Below are 27,060 nucleotides of genomic sequence, written 5' to 3' on the forward strand. Positions count from 1 at the left end.
TCACTTACTTAAAAAGATGTTTATGTTAAAAATTGTTTTGGGTATATTTTTCACACATTTCAGCTGGTGTAACAAGGTAAGTTTTATTATTAAATTTGCTATAGGAGTATTGTACATAAGCATTTTGTAATTTAAAAAAAAAAGAAAGTCGAGTTACTATCCAAAATGAATTAAACGTGCAGAAAGGTTTGCTTTAGATTCATAGACCGTTTCAAACAAGATAATTAAATTTACAGAAACATCTGTAATCTTTTCCTTTTTGATACTCTTTTTATTTACGTATGTATATATTTTGCAAATAGTAATGTAAAGATATTAGTCTTAGACTACTTATAACTGTTTTTAGTTGATTCTGATAGTAATTTTTAATAAGTCTTTGTTTAATTGAGAGATGCTTACAAAAATTAAATTGCAAATTGATATAAAAAATATTTACGGATTAGAGAAAATCCTTTTTAATTGTCAGCCGTTTAAGGGAAGTTTATCCTTTTCTTTTTTAGGTACCTGCATTTTATGAAGAAAATGATTTTATAACGGTTTCAAAAACCAAAGGTTTTGTGGACAAAACTTTACTTATAAAATCGATTTTCGAGACAGGGCATCGAATACTAATTACAGCACCTCGGAAGTTTGGAAAAAGTACGAATTTGCAGATGTTAAAAATATTTCTATCGAACAAATCAAATGAAAACAAAGAAATTTCTGATACATTTCAAAAATTAAAACTATTTAAAAATGACACGCATTTTTACAATGAGCATTTCGGCAAATACCCGGTTTTGTATATCGATTTTAAAATAAAAAATAACATATGTAATTACAATGAAGCTCTTTATCAGTATCGTTACTCTATTCATCAAAGTTACAGAGAACACAGATACCTTATCGATAGTTCTAATTTAATGGGGGAAGAGAGAGAAAAGTGCAGAAATTGGTGTGTTAAACACGAATATATGGTAGCAGATGATATCACTTGCGGTCTTGAAGAACTAGCATACTATTTAAAAGTACATCACAAAAAACCTGTAGTTATACTTATAGATGAATACGACTGTGTAATTAATGATGCGTTATTTAATACTAAAAGGAACAGAGATATAAATTCAATTGTAGGCTTAACAACAAAATTATTGGGATCATTACTAAAAAGTAATAAAAATGTAGCGATTGCAGTTGTTACAGGCATTTCTTCAATATCATCATCTGGATTATCAGACAATAATCTCAGACGGTTTGGGTTTCTAGACGATCATCCATTTGTCAGTTTTTACGGTTTTCTGAAGAGCGAAGTGGATAGCTTGCTTAACAAAGAATGTTTTCATTTAAATCAAAAGGAAATAAGTATGGTTTATAGGTTATACGACGGTTACAGCTGTAGAAGCGGCCTTTTCAATATTTTCAATCCATATTCATTTCTACACTTTTTGAATGAACGTAAAACTGAATCATACTGGGAGTCAACACATTACACTTCAAATCTGTTTAATTTGTTCAGATATCCAAATATTGAAAGGAATATTAATATACTTTTAAGAGGAAAATCGATACAAATTATTGTTTACAAAAAAATATCAATCCTAGATGTTTTAAAATTAAAAGATTTATACCAAAATAATCTGTTAAACAAAGAACTGAATAAGAATTTGGTGTTTTCACACTTATTAGAACTCGGCTATTTAACTTACGCTAAGTCGAGAAGAAGGACAGATATGCCGCTAAGTATCATAAAAAGTAGAAATGTTCGAGTAAAAATACCTAATAAACAAATGAAAGATTCCTTACTTTGTTTATATAAGCAATATTATGTTGAAGTCTGTAAATTAGATGAAGACATTGTTAATCTTAGCTACGCCAAATTCAAAAATGTTTTGGAAAGTAAAACGCATGGGAAAATTTCATTAAAGTGTGAAAAATTTATTACTGTTATCTGGAGAAAACTAAAAGATTGGTGGAAATTAATAAAAAATATTTCATCCTTAACCACAAAAAAAAACATAACACAAAAATTAATACAGGTAACAAATAGTATATAGTTAAATTAAAAATAATTATTTTAAGATTTTTAATTTTATTTTACAATCACAGAGCTAACTGTAACAATAAGGCTTTTGTGCTTTTAATGACATTTGTCATAATGCATTTTGTATTATATATAGTATGTTTAAGTGCTAGATTATTTTAGAATGTTATTAATAAATACATTTTTTTAATGTAATCAATTTATCTTACTGTTCATTAAGCATTTAATATTAGCTTCACATTTGTTATTTATCATTAACTTGGGCTAAATACTATAACGCATTTAATTTTGTTAATGGTAAGTGTAGTTTTTTGACAGTTAAATACACCTTTGATAAGCTCTATTAAGTTTCTTCAAATTTATAGGTCCAATATTTGGGTAATTGTCTATGTTAAATAAAATTGTATTTATTTACCATTTGGTTATGCATTTTAATGACTTGTATTTTAATCCTAATTTTAAATATGTTATATTTTTGTTGTTTGCACAATTTTTTTTATTAGACCTATCTACTTCTGTGATTCAATCTTATTCTTTTGAGAATTTTTTCTTATTTTCCTTTGTAACAAGTTCTCCCCTGTTAGGATGTATAAATATAGTTTATCTCTTAGTAAAATTATATCTATTTTAAATGTAATTAAAATATTTTTATCAAAATTTAACAACTTTTCCCCATATTTTAATTGTGTACCAATAAATAAGATTTTATGAAAGAAAATACACTGACTTTTTTTAAATTTTCTCTGTTGCTGCATCTAAAGCTTTGTTATACATTTTATATTTTTAACTGGCAGCCTAGTTGCAGCTTTGCCTGCGCTATATGATTACTTGCACTTCCCATCGCGGTCAATTTTTTTAGTCAAGTAACTGAAGTCAGATGCAGCCAGTTTCATTGTACATACAGTAACAGAGGCAGGTGGTGTGTTAGTTGAGCTACCATGCTGTGCACCATTACACCCCAAATTTTCATCAATTTATTGTCAGTAGTGTTTGCTGGGCGTTGATTATTATGAATCACTTATGATATGTTGTTTTATATATATATAATATATATACGAGGTGCGACAATAAAGTAATGAGACTGATGTGAAAAAAAATGTTGCTTCCCCTCTGATTACACACACTTATTCCAGCGCTTCTGCCATTGATGGTAACATTTCTGGAACTCATCTTCTGTAATATCCTCCTAGACCCTCGTCACAGCTTTTTGGACATCTTGTGGTGTTTGAAAATGGTGTCCCTTGACCGCCATTTTGACTCTTGGAAATTGAAAAAAGTCGCACGGAGCGATATCTGGTGAATAAGGTGGCTGTGGTAGTATTGAAATTTGTTTTGAGTTTAAAAATTGCTGTACTGAAAAAGCAGTATGGGATGGCGCATTATCGTGATGCAGAATCCAATTATCAGCAATGTTGGCACGGACACGAAGAAGAACTCGTTTACGAAATCTTTCTAAAATTTCTTTGTAGAAATACTGGTTAATTGTTTGTCCAGGAGGTACCCACTCTTTATGAACAATTCCCTTGGAATCTTTTTGGAATCCCTTGGAAGACTTTGACATGCGAGCTTTTTTTGGTCTGGGTAAATCCTTTGAGCACCATTGTGAACTTTGGCGTTTTGTCTCTGGATCGTATTGAAAAATCCAACCTTCATCACCAGTGATAACACGGCTCAACAAATCTGGATTGATTTCCATTTGCTCTAACAGATCGGCTGCCACATTTTTCTGTGTTTCTCGCTGTTGTTGTGCGAGATTTTTGGGGACCATTTTTGCACAAATCTTTCTCATACCAAGATCTTCAGTTAATATTAGACGAGAATAAAATTTTAAATGTGTCAGGAAGTCTTTTCTTTCTGTATCAACTGTTCTTGAGTTGGGAAGTCGGTATTACATGATTGTAGATCGGATGATTGTCCTTGCGTGTGTGTGTGTGGGATACGTTACATAATAATATTGATCTTTAGATCTATACAGCTATGTGGATCACAGGCTTTGGCTTCTGGAATTGTTTTCTTCTTTAGGTTCATTGTTTACATTTCTATCAGTCTCTGTTCTGTTTTTTTTTTGTTGTGGATTTTGTGTTTTTGTTGTTATTGTGTTTTTTCTGTTGTTTAATGTATGGTTACTGTTATTGGTTGTTTTGGTTATTGTTGTATAGTCTTGGATGAGTTATTTAATTTTAGTGTTTTATTTTCTTGGTTTATGCTCTTTGTGTCAGTGTTATTATTGTTGTTATTGAACAAGTTTTGGGTTTATTTTGTAATTTTGTTAAATAAACCCAAAACTTGTTCAATAACAGTAATAACACTGACACAAACAGCATAAACCAAGAAAATAAAACACTAAAATTAAATAACTCATCCAAGACTATACAACAATAACCAAAACAACCAATAACAGTAACCATACATTAAACAACAGAAAAAACACAATAACAACAAAAACACAAAATCCACAACAAAAAAAAAACAGAACAGAGACTGATAGAAATGTAAACAATGAACCTAAAGAAGAAAACAATTCCAGAAGCCACATTTTGTTATCTTTAGGTTTTTTACTTATTGGTGTTAGTTTTTGGTTAGTTGTTTGTTATTTTGTTTGTTTTTGTCAATGTGTGGTGTTTTTGTCGTTTTTCGTTATTTTTAGTTTTTATTTTATTTGTGTTGGTGTTATTTAGTTGTATGCTTGTTGCTACTACATGTTGGGCTGTCTGCTGACAGCCCAACATGAATCAGCTCAATCGGTAAGGTTTTGTTTATAATTTGTGTTATTAGTAGGATCTGGCCTAGGTGTTCTACATCAATGGAAATGTCACGTGTGGCATCCTGACTGAGGCAAGATGAAATATGTCTTGATGCCTTTGAAGATGACCCTCACGGCTAGGTGTGGTGAGGAGGGAGGTGTTATGTTTAGATCTACCACATGGCAGGTGTATTCCACTTTGAGAGTCAGGAGACTTTCCTGCATATTCGTAAAAATCTATTAAGGCCATCTTTTTTCTTTTTTTTTAAACCTCTGGGACCATAATTAAGTATTGCTTCAGAAGATTAGATGAATGTTTTGTAGCATGTAAAAAATGCCATGCCTGACCGGGATTTAAATCCAGGACCTCCAGCTGAAAGGCCAACACGCTACCACTCGCACCACAGAGGCCGGCATTAAGGAGGCCAACAGCGAACTAGCGATACCCATGAAACAGTGGGAATGTTTTAAGGAAATGCTTACTTACATGTCCATACCGATTACAGCTGTTATAGACTTTGAAACTTACAAACTACACTACTTGTACAGACTTCACAATAAAATTGTTGCGGCGTGAAGAATAACAACTTTCTTGATTGTAATGTGTTTAGCATCAAGTCATGTTTCATCTTAGTACAAATGTTATCACATACTGTCTATATCTGGGGTCAGAAAATCCCCATGAACTCTTACAATGTGAAAGGGACACCCTAAAATTAAACATTTTCTGAGTAATATCTTGACAAAAGCATACGAGCTATTCTTTTTTAATAAAACAAGCATAACAGGAGTTAGATATGCTGTGTAGATGGTTCTTTCCTCAACAAGAATTTTATCTGACAAGATGGTGCCCTTCTTCACTGTCATAAGACTGTACAAAATTGGTTCAAGAATGTTTTCCTCAAACAATGGATTCATCGGTTCAGACCTGATTATAGAATTTGTTTGCAGTGGCCTCCAAGGTTACGTGATTTAACCATCTGATTTTTAAAAGAATCTTGTGTATGCGTCTCTGCTACAATCTATCTGATTTGAGGAACAGGATTGAAGGAGCTGTTATTGAAGTATGGATAGCTGTTACTGAATAATTACATATAATAGTATAGCTGTTATTGCTCCTCTATGAATCATGAGACCTTGCCGTTGGTGAGGGGGCTTGAGTGCTCAGTGAAACAGAGTAGCTGGACCAAAGGTGCAACCATATCGGAGAGGTATCTATTGATAGCCAGACTAAGGAGTGATTCCTGAAAGAGGGCAGCAGCTCTTTCAGTATTTGTTAAGGGTAAGTAAAAACGACTTAAACGGCCATATCAACATCACTCAGTGCTCTGAGTACTGCGCAGCTGAAAGGAATGGAAAACTACAGCTGCTTTTTTTCCAAGAAAATGTAGCTCTCTGAATTTTCATATAGCAATGATGGAGGCGTCTTCCTTGGTAAAATATTCCGGAGGTAAACTAGTCCCCCGTTCGGATCTTCGGGTGGGGATTACTAAGGAAGGGGTCACCAGAAAATTAAAAAATAACATTCTACGAGTCAGAGCATGGAATGTTAGAAGTTTAAAACAGGTTGGTAGGTTAGAAAATTTAAAGAGGGAAATGGATAGGATAAATGCAGATGTAGTAGGAATTAGTGAGGTTCGGTGGGAAGAGGAAAACGACTTTTGGTCAGGTGATTTTAGAATAATTAACTCAGCTTCAAATAATGGGCAGACAGGAGTAGGTTTCGTAATGAACAAGAAGATAGGGAAGAAAGTAGAGTATTTCAAAATGCATAGCGATATAATCATTGTAATAAGGATAAAATCAAAACCTAAATCGACAATGATTGTAAACGTCTATATGCCTACAAGTGCCCGTGATCATGATGAGGTAGAGTGTGCATATGAAGAAATTGATGAAGCAATTAAACACATAAAAGGAGATGAAAATTTAATAATAGTTGAAGATTGGAATGCAAGCTTTGGAAAAGACAAGGAAGGAAATATAGTGGATGAATACAGGCTGGGCAAAGAGAATGAAAGAGGGGACAGACTTGTAGAGTTTTGCACGAAGTATAATTTAGTAATTGCCAACACCCAGTTTAAAAATCATAATAAAAGAATATATACATGGAAAAAACCAGGTGATACGGCAAGGTATCAGATAGATTATATCATGGTTAAGCAAAGATTTAGTAATCAACTCGTTGACTGCAAAACTTATTTTGAGAATATATATAAATAGGAAAATAATATATGATTATTAGAAAGATAATATATTTGAGGAAAACTTAAATTAAAATCTAATAATGTGTTAAACAAAGATGGTACACCGATTTATAATACGAAAGGCAAAGTCGATAGGTAGGTGGAGTATATTGAAGAGTTATATGGAGGAAATGAATTAGAAAATGTTGTTTCAGAGGAAGAAGAGGATGAAAGGGGAGAAACAATACTGAGATCTGAATTTAAGAGAGCATTAAAAGATTTGAATGGCAGAAAGGCTCCTGGAATAAATGGAGTGGAAGAAATGCTAGAAGACCAATTTGGTTTCAAAAAAGTATAGGGACAAGGGAAGCAATTTTAGGCCTCATATTAATAGTAGAAGGAAGATTAAAGAAAAACAAACCATCACACTTGGCATTTATAGACCTAGAAAAGGCATTCGATAACGTAGACTGGAATAAAATTTTCATCATTTAAAAAAAATTAAGGTTCAAATTCAAATACAGATAGAAGAATGATTGCTAACATTTACAGGAACCAAACAGCAACAGTAATAATTGAAGAACATAAGAAAGAGGCCGTAATAAGAAAGGGAGTCTGACAAGGATGTTCCCTATCCCTGTTACTTTTTAATCTTTTCACAGAATTAGCTGTTAATGATGTTCAAGATAATTTAGATCCGGAGTAACAGTACAAGTTGAAGAGATAAGGATGCTATGATTTGCTGATGATATAGTAATTCTAGCTGAGAGTAAAAAGGATTTAGAAGAGAAAAAATCATGGAGGTAGAAGAATTTTGTTATTTGGGAAGTAGAATTACTAAAGATGGACGAAGCAGGAGGGATATAAAATGCCGAATAGCACAGGCGAAACGAGCTTTCAGTCAGAAATATAATTTGTTTACGTCAAAAATTAATTTAAATATCAGGAAAAGATTTTTGAAAGTATATATTTGGAGTGTCACTTTATATGGAAGTGAAATTTGGATGATCAGAGTACCTGAGAAGAAAAGATTAGAAGCTTTTGAAATGCGGTGCTACAGGAGAATGTTAAAAATCAGATGGGTGGATAAAGTGACAAATGAAGAGGTGTTGCGGCAAATATATGAAGAAAGAAACATTTGGAAAAATGTAGTTAAAAGAAGAGACTTATAGGCCACACATTAAGGCATCCTGGAATAGTCGTTTTAATATTAGAGGGTCAGGTAGAAGGAAAAAATTGTGCAGGCAGGCAACGTTTGGAATATGTAAAACAAATTGTTAGGGATGTAGAATGTAGGAGGTATACCGAAATGAAACGACTAGCACTAGATAGGGAATCTTGGAGAGCTGCATCAAACCAGTCGAATGACTCAAGACAAAAAAAAGCTGTTATTGAAGGAGCTGTGGGTTGAAGTATGGGATGAAATGCCCACCCGGTTTGATGTTACCCTGTGACAAAAGGTGGTAACATTGAACACTTTTAAGGAAAAGGAAAAACTATAAGTTACTTTTTCATTTCATTTGGGATTAATTACTATAAGTGAAAGTTAAGTGATATTAATAGCTTTAAAACTATAATAATCAGTAATTAAATTTCCAATGTTTTTGGAAAGGACAGAAATTCTTTTACAATCTATCCCAATTAATCTTATACATATTATACATCTTCTTTTTGGTAGTCATAATTTTATTTTCAATGTTCATTTCTGCTATACATAAAGCTAATTATTTTACACTTACCAGTTTATCTAAATTATCTGCTTAATTTTTTTTTTAATTATCACAATTTTTTCTTTAGATTTATTTCCTTAAAATATTTTTTTTCTATAATTTAGTAGTGGAGGTTGTTGACCTGGAAAATTTACCTAATTGAGAAGGGATACTACAAATTAGAAATATATGAGGTTGGGTATTTGAAAATAATTCTAATGAATTGTTTAGAGGTTATGAAAGACTTTATGAAAATAAAATTGGAAACCTCACCTCAGAGAGATGACTATAAAACTAAAGAAGAGTATATGACAGTTATTAAAGGTAAACTTCTAATAGAATTAAATCTGAAAAAATGAATATAATCCAGGTAAGAGAGTTTTATTGGAGATACGTTCAAATAGTTTACAGGGTAGGTTCTCACAAAGATTAAATTTGAATCAGACCGTACATGTGTTCTAATATTTTATGATATACTTTTAGATGATAGTTTAGATAAAATAAAGTCAATATTATTGAATGATTAAACAATTCAAATAATGTATAAAAGAAAGACCAATTGTATGAAGATCCTAAAACTTCACGTGCTTTTACTATGACTAATGTTAGACTTAAGATTATACAATACATTAGACTCGGTAAAAGTATTGCGTATTATGATACAGATTCAGTGATTTATATCAATGATGGTAATAACACCATAAAAGCAAGATGTATATTAGGTAAATGGACAGATTAACTCGGAAAAGATGATTATATAATAGAGTTTATGTCAACAAACCCAAAGAGTTACACTTACATAACAGCTAAAGGTAAATGCATCACAAATATAATAGGATTTACTTGAAACTACAAGAATACACTGTAGTATTAGATAAGAATATCACAAGGGAGATGGTTGAAGGAGAAACTGAAAGCGTAGCTGTAAGTTACAATGAGATAACCAGATATGCTAAGACTAAAAATGTAGTAAATAAGCAAATAGTAAAGAAATTTCAGTTCCAGTATCATAAAAGAAAGATGGAATAATAAATTGCCTCAAAGATATTAAACAATTTGTATTTTAATAGACATATGCTTATTTTTATTAGACGTTATGCTTCTTGTACCTAATATTTTTTAGGTTCATTTTGGAAGGATTTCAGTTATGCTAGTCGTTAAATAGATTCAGTATACACTTTTCAAAAAAGACTATAATCAATGTATCACTACACTACTCACACACAAACACACACACATACAAATACTTAAATTAACATCATTTATGTTAATATGTAAAATCATTCCAATTTATTTTTTAAACTTTCACTTTAATTTAAAATATGCATTTATTTAACAAATGATATTAAAATCTTACCTAATCCAGAATAAAAAGACACAAAATAGTCCTTTATCATACCATTATCTTGAAAAAATAATGGAAAAGGGAGTATAATTTAGCTTTTTTTTTTTTAAATTCATGAATAAATAATATAAAAATAATTAAATCCATACAAATTACTTACATTTTAATAATCAATATTTAAAATACAATACAATATAAAATACAATAAAAATAGTAAAGCACCACTTAAAATTAAAAAAAAAAAATTAAAATTATATTTTATATACAATATAAAACTAAATAAAAAGTTTACTCACCAACTGTAACTGAGTGATATGTTTTTTCCACCACGTAGTTCTGTATTTTGAATCTACTATTGTTAATAAATAATACAAATACATAACTGCATGCACAAAACAATTAATGGTACCAGTCAATATGCTTTGACCACCTGGAAAAACAATTAGATAAAATATACATTAATTCCACAATATATAATTTAGAATGATTTAGCTGTATCTTAGAGCCTTAATTTTTAAAGTAGTTACATGGAATGCGAATAAAAAAAGATTGTTTATTTATTTTGTTTTACTATATAATGGATATAAATATATAGCTTAAAAAAATTAAAATTATTAAGTGTTCACCACAAGGCTTTCTAGGGATAGGAAATAGTATAGAGAAATTGTTCATAAAATGATGGATAAGATTAAAAAATTCTGTCTGAAATGCTATATATATATATATATATATATCTTATGAAGTACGTAGGAGATATATAAATACTAAGAGATAATATAAATTTGGAACAACTGCTTTGTTTTCAAAGCAGATATTGGAGTGAAATCAAATAATTTATCCTAATTCAACTTTACAAAAAAAACGTGTTTCCTGACTCGTTTTAAAGTTAGAAGGCATTTAAAATGGCAAATTTGAATGCTGCTATTAAAATTTAACTTCAACGGAATTAAGTGATATTTTAACCATAAATAAAGACTTTATAGCCGTAACTTTATTTTTTAGACGGACTGAGGATTGCTAATGCAATGACCAGATAGTAAACCCATTTAGACAAAAAAGTTGAGCCGTAATGGCTTTACCAAACCTAATTAATTTGAATATAAAAATAATTTACTCAAAAAATAATGCATCAAAGGAAAAAATCTAATGGCACAATTTATTAATTACACATTAAAACTAGCTATTAATTTGATATGAGATAGAAGAAGACAGAAAAAAATAAGTTTACAGCGATAAAAAAAACTGTACATTTGATTAGTTCTTCTGCACATTAAGATTTCAATAATGTATTATAACTAAATGAACTATAAGCAATATTACTAACACGGGGTTGAGTTAAAGAGTCCTTAATTTGTTTAAAAACTTAATTTGCAGTAAAAAACAAACAATGCGGTTTATTAATGCATAAAAGCAGTTTATTTTAATATGAGTTAAATCTGATATTATTACTCTAATGAGTTATTCTAAGCAGTGATTTACCTTGAGGTAATGTTTTAAAAGTATAATTTTGGTGATAATACAAATTACACGGTTCATTTAAAGTTGAAAATCAGCTAATTCTTGTCTGAGGTACATTTTAAGATTAATCAAGATAGATATGATACGATAAATTTTTTATTTTACACTTAATTAAGGCTTATTAATAAATGGTTTTTCAATAATTTAATTCATAAACTTTCAAAACGGTCCTAAATACTACTAATAACACTCCTAGATATAATCAAATAACTAGACATATATTACTGACATCTGATAACTTGTTGAACTTACTGAGTAAACAGTGCCATAATTTAATGAGTAAATGTATGAGAATTAAACTATCATGTAACTAATTTACTCTTCAGCTAGCAAAATGTGCCAAATATAAATAAAAAAGTCAGAATAAATTACTACAATAATTCCTTTTTTTATATTCCTTTACTTATATTAAAGATGTAAATTAAATAAAAATATCATTAACATCAAACATCACAGACTTTCAACCAATTTTATATTCTTTGCTTTTTTTTTATTATTACTGTAGCAAATTAGTTTGTGGACTGTAATATGATAAAAGTAACTAGAAAAATTTTAGTTTTGTTATTGTTTTTTTTTTTTTATTTTAGTTATTGATATTTTGTTTTATAATCTGACAGTTGTAAGAACAAATAAATAGATCAATCTGAATAAGTTTTGTAAGTTTATCGATATAAAAGTGATTTGAAACAAACCATCAAATAGTAAGCCTAAAAATTTGAACAATTAGTTTTCATCTCTGAACTAATATTGTTATGATCTTATAAATAAACATAGAGTTCATGCTCCTTGTAAGTACTTTATCTAAATCTATTAAGTGTTAAATGGTTTGTTCAACTTTTTCCACAATGTAAAAATATAATTGTTTTTGTTTTAACTTCATTTACAGTGACTGCACAAATCCAGGGCCTTACATCAGTCAACTCTGTAATACTGTATGAGGACTCGTACTCAGAATCCAACCTGAAATGAGGGATTTAATTTTCAGCCAGGAAATTGCTCAAAAGCAAAAATAGTGATCTCGAGTGTTGTGCCCGATGAGAGTGAATTTCATTTGTTCGGAAGGAACAACTTTTCACATCAAAAAACTTACTACGTAAAAATGATGGGCTCTTTCATCAGGATGACAGCTATTTTCTCCATATATTGAAAGCATCCTTGGGAGACTAAGAAAATTGAGTTAACAAAGACTGGATTTATTAGTACTTCAGGTACACATTGAAGTATAACTGCTCTAGTAACAGGAACCAGGTGAAATTCATTACAGATATAACGTATGTTCAAATCTTCTATGAGGATCTCTTGGGCACCAGTATTCATAATCAATCTGTCAAGTTTTTTCATTGTCATTAAGTTGTGTGACAATCTAAAATATTTAGAATCTTCAATTGATGTCTAAAAACCGAAATTAAATGTAATGTGAGTGCTACTTAAAAATTACATTTCAATTACAGATAAAAAACATCTTTACAAAATATCTAACCATATGTAGAAAGATACAATGTTTCACGATATACAGACGTAAAAGAACTCTCAGTAAGCCCTTCGTGGTATATACAAACCACACCCTCAACTTCTCAAATTAATTGTTGGTCAGAGACTTCTTTATACTACCCCATAGAAAGAATTTTATCCTTTCATTTATTAAACATTTTTATGTAATTTATCTAACCTGTATCGGTTTCTAACCAGTTACTTTTTATTGCTTGGAAATATAGAAAACAAGTATCAATATTAAAAAAATAAGAAATAGCCGGTGATTTCAACAGAATAGGTTTTAGAGGAATAAAGGCCTGGTTTTACTCAGTAGGCACTTCAGTCGGTCTTTGAGTCCCAAAAGACTTGTAGCTGCTAAAAAGTACATGCAAGGTGTATGCATAAGTATTGCATAAACATTATAAGTATATGGAAAAATGGAACTGGGGAGACCCATTACGCTCACTTAACTAAGAAGTTTTCTCTTCCTTCTCTCACATTACTTGCAAGACAAGTAGTAAGATAAGAGAAGGAAGAGAAAGGATATAATCAGCCCACAGAGGAATACCTCTATTAAGGGTAGTTGTCTTACCGATGTCATTCAATAGGATGTATTTAAGTAATCAGAAAGCATTTCATCGCTTCTTTAAAAAGGAATTTAATATTAAAATAAAGAAAAAATCAGCGGTTTTCCATCTTGTAAAAAAATTAAATTAAAAACAGACATAATACCACACTTTTATAAACACATTATATTAAAAAGTTATGATTCATCTATTTAGATAACAATTAATAAGAATTACCAGGCACATATTTAATTGCAACCCAGGAAGCAATAACCATTCCAGAATGATGATAAATGTGAAGAACACTTAACTGCGATGACTTTTTTCTAAGTACAATAAATATCTGCAAAAAAATTTATGACAGTAAATTAAACAAGAGGAATTAATCTTAACTTAGAGGAAGAAGTTTGAGTAAAGGAATTTATATAATAAAGAGTAAGAAGATTAGAGATATTTTTTGAGAAGCAAATTCTAAGCTTCACTGACGCGAGAGCACGGTATAATAATTTCATACATTCATTCAACAGGGTTCAACAAGGTTGAAAACAGGTCATGATGGGAAGAATTTCCATTAAAATTGTTGCAGTCCTTTCACAGCAAAACAATTGTATACATTGCAAGAAATGTGCTGTGTCCCGTGCTTACATGAAACAAGTGTTCTCTTTTCAAATAAAAGATTCCCAGCAGCTTTAATGGGAATTCTTTCCTTCATAACCCTGTTGTTATGAATTTTCTTTTATAACTGTTTCTTCCATCCTGTTGTTATTGAAAATATGAAATTTTTTGAAATCTTCCCATTCTTCTGTAAATCTACAAGGGTAAGTCAATTATTATCCGCAATTTTGTTATATTTTTGTTTATGTTGGTAGTACTGTGTCGTCTTGTGTAGATGACGCAGGTATGTTTTAATTGTTGTTATGTCTGTGCAGGTTTGATGCTGCTAGGTTAGTTCCATTATCGCTGCCCTGCTGTTAATCATGGCTGCTCCGCTTTCTGTTTGCACCAAAGAAGAGCAATGTTCAGTGATCCGTTTTTTTGTGGTCGGAAGGTGAATCAGGGGCCGAAATTCATTGAAGACTTTCGGCATAGTAAGGGAACAGCGTGTTGCCGCAATGGAGTGTCTACGAACGGATTGAAAAATTCAAAAACAGTCGCACAAGTGTTATGCACGACGAAGGAGCCGGACAACCGTTTACTGCCACAAATGAAAAAAACATTGAGTGTGCACGTGACATGGTTTTCTTAGACAGACGGGTAACTATTGATGAAGTGGCACATAGTCTGCAAATTAGTCACGGTTCTGCCTATGAAGTCATCCACAACAGACTTGGGTTTCATAAAGTTTGTGCAAGATGGGTCCCAAAACAACTCACACAGTTGCATAAACAAACGCGCTTGGACATCTGCCAAAAACATTTGAATAGCTATAGTAAAGAATGTTACATCTTCTTAGACAGAATGATCATTGGTGATGAAAAATCGATCCATCATTACGAGCTGGAGAGTAAATGGCAGAGTATGGAATGGAAACATCCAAATTCACCCTGCAAAAAAAAGTTCAAGACCCAACCGCCCACGAAAATTGATGCTTACGGTTTTTTGGGACTCACAAGGCCCAGTACTGGAACATTATGAGGAAAGGGGCATGACAATAAACAGTGTGCGTTACAGTGAGATGCTTACTGCCAAGCTGAAGCATGCTATTCGAAGCAAACGCCGAGGACTGCTGTCGAAAGGTGTTGTGTTGTTGCACGACAATGCCCATCCACATACTGCTGCCCACACTGCTGAAACACTCCAGAAACTCAACTTTGAAGTGCTGGCTCATCCTCTGTATAGTCCTGATCTTGCCCTTTCTGACTACCACTTGTTTGGGCCACTCAAAGAGGCATTAAGGGGCCATCGATTTACCTCGGACAAAACAGTGAAAGAAGTGGTGCATTCCTGGCTTGCAGCTCAACGAAAACCTTCTTTTATGAGGCCATCAGGAAGCTTGTGCAACGATGGACCAAGTGTGTTGTTGCAAGGGGATATGTTGAAAAATGATGTACGTGTAAGTTTCCTATTTGTATTGCAATAAAATTTATAACTACATTGCGGATAATAATTGACTTACCCTCGTATTTTATATCCTTAAACACTAATTTTTTAACAAAGTTGTCAATAACTGAGGATATTCTTTAATATTTAATTATCTTAATTACTTACGATTTTCTTTAAACAAATTCCAATTCGCATAAATAACACAAAAGAACAAGGCTTAAAATGATATAAAATATAACTTTTTTGTTGATCGGTTCATAATATATAACTCTTCAGATTTTTTATTTTGTGACAAATACAGTGTAGCACATAAATTGGATGTTTTCAATTAATAAAGCTAAGTCAGTCTTGATTTACACTATTATCATTATATAAATAATCATTTTAGAGAAAAATACCATCTACGCTTATTTACCACCAACCATTTTAAAAATTACATATAGCTGCTTCCCTCCCCCTGCAAACATACTCTTACAGGCTGAATCACTGAATTTCCAAACCTGGGTTGGAATTAATTAATTTATGTAAGGATTATGGCAACATTTTCATAAAATAACATAAAGCTCAAAGCAGGCATGGATTTTTAATTTTCTTTCAGTAAGAAAATTCTGTTTACGTCATATTTCAACAACTGAACATGCACATGAACATCACTCATGCTTATTGCTGTGACTACAACAGAAGAAAATTTTCATTAAAGCTGTTAAGTAAATCCGATCAAGATTTAATTAATTATTGAATAACCATTCTAAGAGTGAAACACCAAATCCATTCTTAAAAATTATTAAACATTGTGATCAGAAATGCTTAATGTTCACGATCGATTCTGTAGCGTGCAGATTAAACATACCAACTCAGAAGGTTGCCTTCTGAGAGGATACTCAACTGTGATGACCTGTACTGAAACAGCATTGAAAGGAATACTCAACCTTATTACAATAGAAAATATGAGGCTACAAGTTTTACTGTTCTATTGCATCTGAAATAGCAAAATGCAGCCTGTGAACGCCACATACCTCCACTCCTTCACAAGATCATACTAGAACAAATGCCTAAAAAATTTTTCCCTGTAGAACCATGAATTGCAGTCATCTCTTTGATTACCAATAAAAAGAAAATAATGGGAAAAAGTATGGCAACTTAAACATAGACACAGAAAAGTTTATGTTAAAATATTCCAAAATGGATAGAGGCTAATAAAACTTATTGTTAAATTATAAAAATATTCTGTTACACAATGTTAATTTATTTTTTCATATGCCTGTAGCAGAAATCTTCAGTTAAAACAGTTTTTAGAAATATACAATTAAAATCAAATGTTTTACGAATAAGTCAATAAGTTAAAATAAAAAAAGGAATTAAAAATCACTATTTTGGGTAAAGTCAGCTAATAAAATAATTTTAAAAAAACAGATACAAAATTAATAACAAATATGTGCAAGGTTCACAAAAGATTACAGAAATTAATAACTTACAGTATCGAAAAGATCGTATATTTTGATCATATAGTAATACCAGACCAAACCGGCAATCTGAAAAAAAAAGAATAATTTTAGACATAACTGTAATACAATTTCTACAAAAATAAAATATCCATAACTTAAAGTTCAATAGTTTGCTTAAAGAAAATATTTAAAAATTAAACGTTAAAGTAAATGTAGCTATTGTGCAACTGAACGGTGATTAAGCTTAGCGTCTTTATTAACCAAGTTTTACTATCGACAAATACACAAATATGATGAAAATAAATATACAAATCATTTATCTCTACATCTTGTCATAGTGACAAAAAATTGCTGTCACTAACTGTTCATGTACATCTGCAGAAAAAAAAATCTCTCGACTTTTCTGATGACCATAAATTTTTAACGGTTCATAAAAGTTACATATAAAGCAAGCAAAAAGTAGCACAGCCCGTATGGAAAAACATTCATTGAAACAAATACATGAAAAAAAAAAACTTCTACTAAACTAAGAAAACAATAAATATTAAATAATTTCAAACTTAGTCATTTTGTTATAATAGATTTTGAAATGTCCTCCATTTGCAGTAATTCATACAGACATCAACACTTTTTTTTAATAGTTGCAATGCTGATATGAAATATTTTGATTTAAATTCTGTCTTATCAATTATGCAAGGATTATTTCTGAATGCAATTGCATTTATCTTCTTCTAGCAGCATCATTAAGTCATTATAATCTGTTGGTATTTCCACAAAAAGGAACTGGACCACTATTCTCTTCTGAGAAAGGGCACACCAAACTGTGAAATCAAACAAGAAACTAGAAATCATGAGGGTTCTTTCCGATCCAATAGTGATTGTTTACGTAGCCACTTAGATGAAAACATACCTTGTCATGAAAGGGAAAGTGTCAAACATTTGAATATTGCTGTGAACAAATGCAAAAACCGTTCACAGTAACGGTTTGAGTCTTTTTCTATGATCGGGTACGAGTTCTTGCAATTCCTGCAGAATGTGAATACGGAACAGATGTAATTTTAACCACTTTATGTTTTTACTGACATATCGATCTTTTGAAACAGTCCTCTTGACTTCTGAGGTGATCGTTCAAAGTACGCGTGGACACGTTCTAAAGATTCTTTGACGATGTTGACCAGCCGGACTGTTTTCATTCAACTATGCTACTGGTTTCTCTAAAAGAAGGGACTGTGAGTAAAATTGTTGATTTATCAAGTACATTTAATCGAGAAAAAACTACAGCAAAGCCTTTCTGGCACTTTAAAAATGTTTCTCTCAAGAATAAATGCACATAGACACTATAAAATGCACGATAGTCTTTTTCAGGCACATTTGCCACAGACAGACAAAATAAATAGAGATCACTTGATTGCTGTGTAAATGTTATTTATGCTATTGCTATAGGTCAAGTATTATCAACCTGTGGATTAGTGTCAATCTGAAAGCTAATTTCCACTTAGTGAATTAATTTATTCAGAGTTGTATAACTTTACAGTCATCCTGTACTTACATAGTATATAGATATTAAGTAATACAAAATTGGGTACATCTATTATGGACAATATACCCTGGGGAAATAACTTCACCAAAATGTTTTACTTGAATACAATGTACAAAGGATATTCTACAATCATTGAAAAATTTAATTTGAATTATTGAGAATTTTCTTTCCACTTTTTAGAAAATTGATGGACATCAGTTATCTTCTTCAAATACTGAATTAAATTAAAAAAAAAAAAAACGATAATGTAGTGAATATTATTACATACATGCATTTCTTCTGGTGATGTCCCAGTCTCAACCGGTTGGCAAATCAAACTGTACTTCAATGGTAAGTAACATGATCTGACAGCCTAAAAAATAATACATATATATTTATTTTCTGGATACAAATCTATTTTTACTTATTAAATTTTAAATGCAAAGAAAATGTACACAAACCATTATCATATACACATATATTAAATATTCACATTATCATAAATACGTTTCAAAATTAAATACTTTAAAATAAAAAATCATTAATAATTATTCAATAATTTTCCTTTTAAGTATTATAAAGTGGAATATAATAAACAAAGCCTTCACACTGCCATGATCAGTACTGAAGTGAATCTCTCATCATTCAAAATAAACAACTATATTTTTCAATGACATCAGCCCTACCCAATTATCTTTTCATTAATTTTTTTATTTATCTTTTAATCCATTAATTTTTTTACAGGTCCCAAATGGATGGTCTCAATATCAACTCCGTTTTGAAGATTTTCTTTCCTGGTAAAAGCAGATAAGTGTCAAGGCAACATGTACTATAGATGACAGCTGAAACTGCAGATTGAGAATGAAATCCTGTTTGACAAATATATTTTAAATAAGTATAACAGGATTTGGAAGTCCCGAGTTCGAATCCTGGTCAGGCATGGCATTTACACAAGCTACGAATCATTCATCTTATCCTCTAAGCAATACCTAACGGTGGTCCCGAAAGTTAAACACAAGTACACAGTATAATTAGTAAATTTACTGGACCAAGGGTAATTAAAAGCACAACAAATAAAAAAACTATTCATTATTATCTTCGTTTAATATAAAGTATTGGTATGTTTATATCGCTTATGCAAAGGATTAAATGTCTTAATTAAACACTTCCTTTAAAACTCTTCTCATTTTACTCATCATTATTCTGTATTGATGAAATATTCACTTCAAATGATAAGGCGAAAGCTGAGAAAATCACTAATTTTGCAGGGTTTTAGAAATCGCATTATACTAAGGATATTATGTCAGTTGTCTTAATGTATCAAACTGCAAGGAGGCTATGTTAAAAAATAAAAAAAATTTCTATTTTCTTTGTTAAGCTGAGAACTTTTTGAATGACCCTCATAGCCGGGATAATGTGGAATTCATTCAGATAAAAATAAGAAACAATGATCAAAGAATGCCACTAGCACATCATCCATAATAAATCAGGAGCCATATTCAAACTCAAGCCTAACAAGGTGAATTTGAATGATCGATCACAATCATTACTTTATAAAATTTATTTCTAAATTCTGTTTTTTCTAGCAGAAATTCATAATAGATGATACAATTGACGTAAAAGAGATGTGATCAGCATCAATTCCACCTGTGATTTTTGCACTATATATATTTACACATACGTGTAACATCAATTTCATTAGCTGTTACAATCCACTTCAAAAGGTTTGTATAGTCTTTAACCATTTTTTATGATTGGCAATACAGCATAGTAATATTTTTGTTTTAACTTTAACAAATGAGAAACAATATATTAACACTATTCTTTATTATCTTAAAGTATACAGTATAATACAGTCTTTCTATTAATTCCTGTCATTTATATTTATATCCCTCCAATACTCAAAATCTGATTTTTGGACAAACCTTTTGCATAGTTTTGCAGTTTTTGCAATGGTGAATTCAAAGATGACCTGTCTGCTCATCGTCTACTATCGATTCCCACATCTTTTGAACTGTTTACACCACTTAATCATAATTGTTCTTGATAAACATTATTCCTTGCATAATATTTAAAACATTTCAAATGTTTTGTCGTGAATTTTCCATAGATTTAAACAAAATTTAATTACTGACCCATTCGAAAACCCAATTAAGAAAATTGTCAAAAATTTGAAAACTCTTCCCATAAATTTATTTAAAAGATAATTAAAAGATTTTCTTTTATGGAAACAATATATTACCTTGTCTATAATTTTTAAGTACTTTCAATTAAAAAATTAAAAATCTACGATTTTTCTGCAACCAAATTTGTACATATGTGCTCAAAATAATTCTCATTTCATCTTCTGAAATGTGAATTATTTTGTAGTAATTTTTTTTACATTTAATGTAACAACCTTAATATTATTTCATGTGTTTGTATTTAAATAATTATATGGATTTTAATCATATATATTTTATATTTACAATTTATAGCCTAGTAAATCATATGATTTACTATGTTATAAAGTTAATATGTCTATTGCTCTTAGAATTCATTATTTGGATGAAAAATTACATATTTATCAACATATACAATCAGAAAAAAGTGTGTATTCACCGAAATAAAATATTCATTCAAAAGTAATAAGTGATTTAAATGGAATAGAACTGATAATACTCTTGAAGAAATTCTTCAGAAAAAAATTTTAACTTGCTTTTTAAATGTTTTAAATTCTTCAAACTTTTTTAATGCAAGAATGTTGAGGCCTATTACTGGAAAATAGGGTGATATAGAATCAAAACATGAATGTTATCATAATTTTTATTTGTGAAGAAACATTGGGCTCAAACAGAGAGAGATGGTATTTATAGCACTAACATGTTAGTGGTGGTACCAGCTAAGTATCTTCAGCATGAGCATTTATGGTATAATATGCTATTCTCCCCTTGATTTTCCTTCTGTGCAGCCAGTGTTGAATCATTTGTCTATTCTCATTTTTTTATGTCATACTGAGTAGTCCTAAAATTTAAATTCTGATGTTAAAGGAATTAAATTAGTATTGAACCTTTATGACCGGTACTGCAATATTTGCATATAAGTCACATAGTGTGCAGTATAGGGTCCTTATGTCCTGCATGTAAATAAATACTTTAATTGACTGTAATATAATTATATACATTACACAGATCACATCAGGAACTATTAAGTGTTCTGATCATAATTTTCTATATATATATATATATATATATACATATGCATAGTATAACAATACATACTGCAAAGATTGCCCTGGATAACCATGATACTACTTATCTTGTTTCACACTTCATATTACCCAAATTAAAGTCTAATTTTTTTGGTGATAAATGGCTTGACTTTTAAAATATATCTTAAAAATTTGTTAATATTTGTATTAAAATATTTATGGGATTTTTATACTTTAAAAATTTTTCAAATTATTTTTTCTGTATTAAATGCTAAAAAATTGAACTGTCCTTATATTAGGTATTAAGTATTTGGTAGTACATAATGCACTGCCAATTTCAGAGGTTTATTTTCTTTATCATTGTAATATTTTTTTACAAATTTAGTAATTCAAGAATTACGTACTTTATGTAAACTTTTTGATTTATTGTGAAAATAATGTATCATTTTTTAAAACTACATTTCCAATATTTTCAAAATATGTTCTCATAAAAAATTATACAATATTGTGTCAGTTGTAGATATCAGTCTACAGCAACTGGTTTTCTCTTTTTTAATTTAATGTGGACTATGACTAATTTAATGTGTCTATAATGTAGAGTCGGAAAATTATATTATCATTTTGATGTTATGATATTATATAAATAATAATGTAAAATGTTGCATATTAACTATTTAAAATTTTGCCGTTTCCAATTTTTTCATATTTTGGATTTTTCTTTTTGTTGTTTTCTGTACAGAAATATTTTCCAGGTTGTATGATTTTTGTAGAAATATGTTATATAATTTTTGTGGTAATATTTATACTATTTGTACAATGTTTTCTATAAATTTTTATTTTTACAATATTTGTATGTTTTATATATTTTTTTTGGATTATTCATTTTTGTATCACAAATGATTTTTATAGTTTTTTTCATTCGTGAATTTTTAATTCATAATTACATTTTTGTACATACATCTGTTTTTTATTTCAAATTTATTTTCTATAAAATTAAGAATTACAGTCATACAATCTAAGAATTTTCAAAGAAGTACATGCTAACTGCATATACTACATAATTACAGCAGGGCACTCATGGAGTTGAGATTTATGGATGTCAATAATGTAGATAATGTTTGTTTTTCTAACAGGAAGATGATAATAAGATTTATCACTTATTCCACCAAAAATTTCATTCAATAACATTTATGGTAAAACATTTGATCTCGGTAAAAAGCCTTGTTTCTGCAGTTATATTGGTTTGATATAGAAGAAACTTTAATAGTATAAAAGTGAAAATTCACACCTAAACATAAAATTTTCTTAAGTCAGACATAATAATCTCAAGACTTAACGCTGAGCAGTGAGGACTTTTAACCGCTACTCATCTATTCGTTTCGGTTATAGTAACAAATCTTTCTCCTCCATTAGAGTATCTCCTAAGCGCTAAACTAGTTTTGACACTTCAATATTATATTCCATTTCACAACTCTACTCCAATGATCAGAATATAAAATGAATATAAAACTTATGCTATGCTGCAATATGGCAATATTAATTGCCATTTTTAAACAACATATCTTCGAAATCTTGCTTGACAGATTAATTACTATTAAAATAACAATAGCTAATATTAAATGACATCTGAAAATATGAAACTATCACAAATTACTAGCCTATCCTACTTAAAGAGAAAGCAATTCTAATGCTACCTTAGGTCTCTATTAGACCCAATACTATTGGTTTACAATAAATGACTGGGATAAAAAGTCAAACATGTAAAATAGTTTGGGATTGAAAACAAATGTAAAATTAATGGAATTAAATATTACTTACAGAAGTAAAAAGAAGACTACAGAATATAATTTGAGAGATATTGTAAATAATAACTAAATATTGTATATCAAATGGTGGTCTATTTCGCATTAATTTTGGACCTAGATAAATTACAAATAATAAATAGAATGATACTATTATAGATGGCCATTTTGGATCAGTAAATGAAAAGTTTGATGTCCTATGATCTGAAACAAATAAAACAATAAAAAATTATTTATTTTTAATGGAAAAAATAATGTTAGCATTGCATTACAAATGAACATGTTTTCATTTTATTACACAGATAGTATAGGAGATAAAATGTATGTTTTAAAAGACTATGTTCTTTTAAAAAAAATAATTCTTTCTTTTTAGTTCATTATAAATCAAAACTATGTAGATTTTATTAATAAACAGTAGAAATTAAGTATTTTAATAAATATTCTGAATCGGTATATTGTATTTTAGTGGCTCATTTTGAAAAGCGATTTGAATCCACAAAATGTATCGTGCAGTAACATGTCAAACGACAATTTGTTTTAATTTTGTACTCTGCAAAGATTATTTTGCATATTATGAACAAAAGACATTGTAAAAAACGGAGAAAATGAATGTTTTATTTTTATGGAACTCAAAGAGAAGATTAGATTAATGAAAGAGAGTTCTAAAAAATGGCTCTGAAAATAAAGGATACTCGCTTAAAACAGAGTGTTTTGATCTAAGAAGATGGGAGTAAACAAAAGTACTGTATGCATGTAAATTTTTCTAAAAATGTATCCTAAAGATAAGATACAAAAATGCTTAAGAAGAGGATAAATAGATCAGACTGGAAGAAGAAAAAATATATTGTTTATAGTTCATATATGACAGTTGTTTTTTTTTTTTAATACGGATGACAGGATACCCAGCAGGTGAAATTTCAATTAAAATAAAATGCGGCATGAAAATGAATGCTAAGAAAAGTGACAGGAGATAAAAAAAAAGAAGGAAAATCGAAAACAAATGAAACGGTACGGATATTCAGAAACCAATCACAGAAGAATTTGTTATGTACTCAATTTTTTCAATTGTTATGTCTGGTGAGTACTTCAGAATCATTGAAAAAAATTGAGTTAAAAAAAGGAAAAAGAAAAACTAGAGGTATTTAAAATGTGGGTATTGGAAAGATAGAGAAAATTAAACAGACTGACAGGATAAATAATAAGAGACTGAAGAGAGTAAATGAGAATATAACCTTAATAAAAAAAAAATTCAGAATATCATAGATTAACTATTTGCCAAGTTCTATATCGGTGAATCATTTAATACTGAAATTTGTGTATCTTTTTAAATACCTGCTGGTGGCAAAAAATTTCAACACAAACATATTACGGGCATAATATTAAAGCAATCTGCAAATATGAAAAATATTTAAGATGGATACAAAAGTATACTGTATCTTTCGTAAAAAAAAAAAAAAAAAAATATCTTTTTTCAATTTATAGAGAAACATAAAAGCTCTCTACCAAATATACAAAACAGAAAATATATTAAAAAAAACAACATTTCACTTACCACCTAATTCATCAAAAAAATAATGATATGACTGTGCAACGTTTTCAATAAAACCCATATTTTCTAAAACAAAAACAAAAAACCCACAAAAGTGAGAAAAATTACTTAATTTACAAGAAAAAAAAATAAAACATATATTACATAATACTCATACATTTTTTAAAATAATATATTGGAGATAGAGAAACATTTTCTTTGTATTTTAATACGAAAGTAAAACAAGGTTTTTTTTTAAATTTTAAACTAAGTTTATTAAATCAATTATATGCACTTTTGACAGGCTATCATTTAGGTATAATCATAATAAAAAAAACTACTGTATTATCTGGATAAAAAACTGTGATATCTGGTTTTCACATATCTCTTTTGAAGACATGATAAAATTCTTTTATACCATTAAAAGAAATCTGTAGAGACTGAAGCAAATGGCAGTATGACAGCACAAGGTCAGGACAATATGGTGGATGCATGAAAATTACCCGGCCAAGCTCTCTCAAATTTCGATGGGTCACCAAAAATGTAAGGGGTCAGGCGTTGTGATGTAGGAAGACACCTTTCCTACCAAGCAAATTCGGTTACTTAATCTCGACTGCTTGGCATAATCTTTCTAATTATTGACAGTAGAGGTTAGAATCAATTGTCTGACCAGGCGGCAGAAGCTCATAGTGAACTATGAGCTGTGAACTACAATTTTTACTTTCTAATCCCACCACATACATGTTATCGCATTTTTGTTGCCAATTGTGGTTTTGCCACCTTGCTTCGACCACAATATTTACCGTACACTATTGTCATACCTGATCCATTTTTCATCACTCATAAGAACCCATTTCCAAAATGGTTCCATTTTAGAAATGATTCACAATGGAAATTCAGTTCATTAAATTTTTCATTGTTATATCATCATGTGGAACCCAAAAATTGAGTATTTTTTTTGTATCTAGGCTTTTTTAATTGGTTTATAACTCTTTAGTAGTTGATATTTATTTCATCACTGATATCACAAATGCTAATGCGCTGGTGGTCTTGGTCAATTATTTCCAAGAGTTCATTAACTTTTTTAGTCACTGCCGTAACCAGAGTGAGGAGTATCACCATCAAAATTTCCAGAGTGAAAATGTTTGAACTAGCTTTGTGCCACACATACTGAATACTGCATCACGTCCAGAAAAACAAAAAATCTTTTTAGCAGCCTGAGTCGCATCCTTCCTTTCTTTTGTAATAAAATTTCAAAATGTTCCTCTTTATTTTCACTCATTTTCAAGATGCAATATCTTTTAAATAAATAAACTAAAATAATAAGCTTTCTAAAAATACTCAATGATAAGTCACCTTTCAAAAGTAAGGCAATGTTGCCAGATATTAACTCTGATTAATACTACCAGAGTTATGAAATCCTAAAACCATCTACTGGGAAAATATGGAGAGACTTTTTCCCTAACCTAATGTTTAAGACCATTAAGTAAGCTTTGAAGTAACCGCAATAAATATTTTAAAATATTTTTCACAATCTGATCCGCTAATGGTGAAGAGAATAGAATTTAAAGATTACATTTACAATAAACAGTTTGCAGCAGGTATATCTTTTAGATAAAACAAAAAAATATAACTACTAAAAAAAAACAAAACTATGAAAAAGTACAAATTTCAGTAATAAGAAATAATTGAACAGATATAAATTCACATAAGATATAAAGTAAAGCACATGTTAACATAAATTAAATAAAAATTGGAAAGAAAAACAAAATAAACTTAATTTAACTTCCTGAAGTAAAATAAAAGATCTGATGTGGAAACCACATAACTTCCTTGTAAGCATATTAAATTACATACACACGTTTTTAAAAGTACATAAAATTTTATTTCACTAATAATTTACAATTTTTTTCATATTTTTCTTTTATTATTATTTATTGTAAAAGTTTTTTCACTATCGCAGGTTAATAATT

The 27,060-nt window shown here is 29.7% G+C and overlaps 1 protein-coding gene across 2 annotated transcripts in view; it reads right to left on the minus strand.

The window, feature by feature from the left end:
• The window catches only part of LOC142333115 (very long chain fatty acid elongase AAEL008004-like), a 70,647-nt gene that overhangs the window by 26,387 nt on the left and 17,200 nt on the right, over positions 1–27,060 (minus strand). For both annotated transcript variants that reach the window (XM_075380033.1, XM_075380032.1), the window contains 6 exons: positions 25,112–25,174; positions 23,576–23,763; positions 18,857–18,940; positions 17,079–17,135; positions 13,798–13,903; positions 10,300–10,433 (listed from right to left, as the gene is read on the minus strand). In XM_075380033.1, coding sequence (XP_075236148.1) covers positions 10,300–10,433; positions 13,798–13,903; positions 17,079–17,135; positions 18,857–18,940; positions 23,576–23,763; positions 25,112–25,169 — 627 coding nt within the window. In that variant the 5' untranslated portion in view covers positions 25,170–25,174. The remainder of the gene's footprint in view (positions 1–10,299; positions 10,434–13,797; positions 13,904–17,078; positions 17,136–18,856; positions 18,941–23,575; positions 23,764–25,111; positions 25,175–27,060) is intronic.

The sequence above is a fragment of the Lycorma delicatula genome, chromosome 12 (genome assembly GCF_047948215.1).
Source record: "Lycorma delicatula isolate Av1 chromosome 12, ASM4794821v1, whole genome shotgun sequence".
Classification (NCBI taxonomy): Eukaryota; Metazoa; Arthropoda; class Insecta; order Hemiptera; family Fulgoridae; genus Lycorma; species Lycorma delicatula.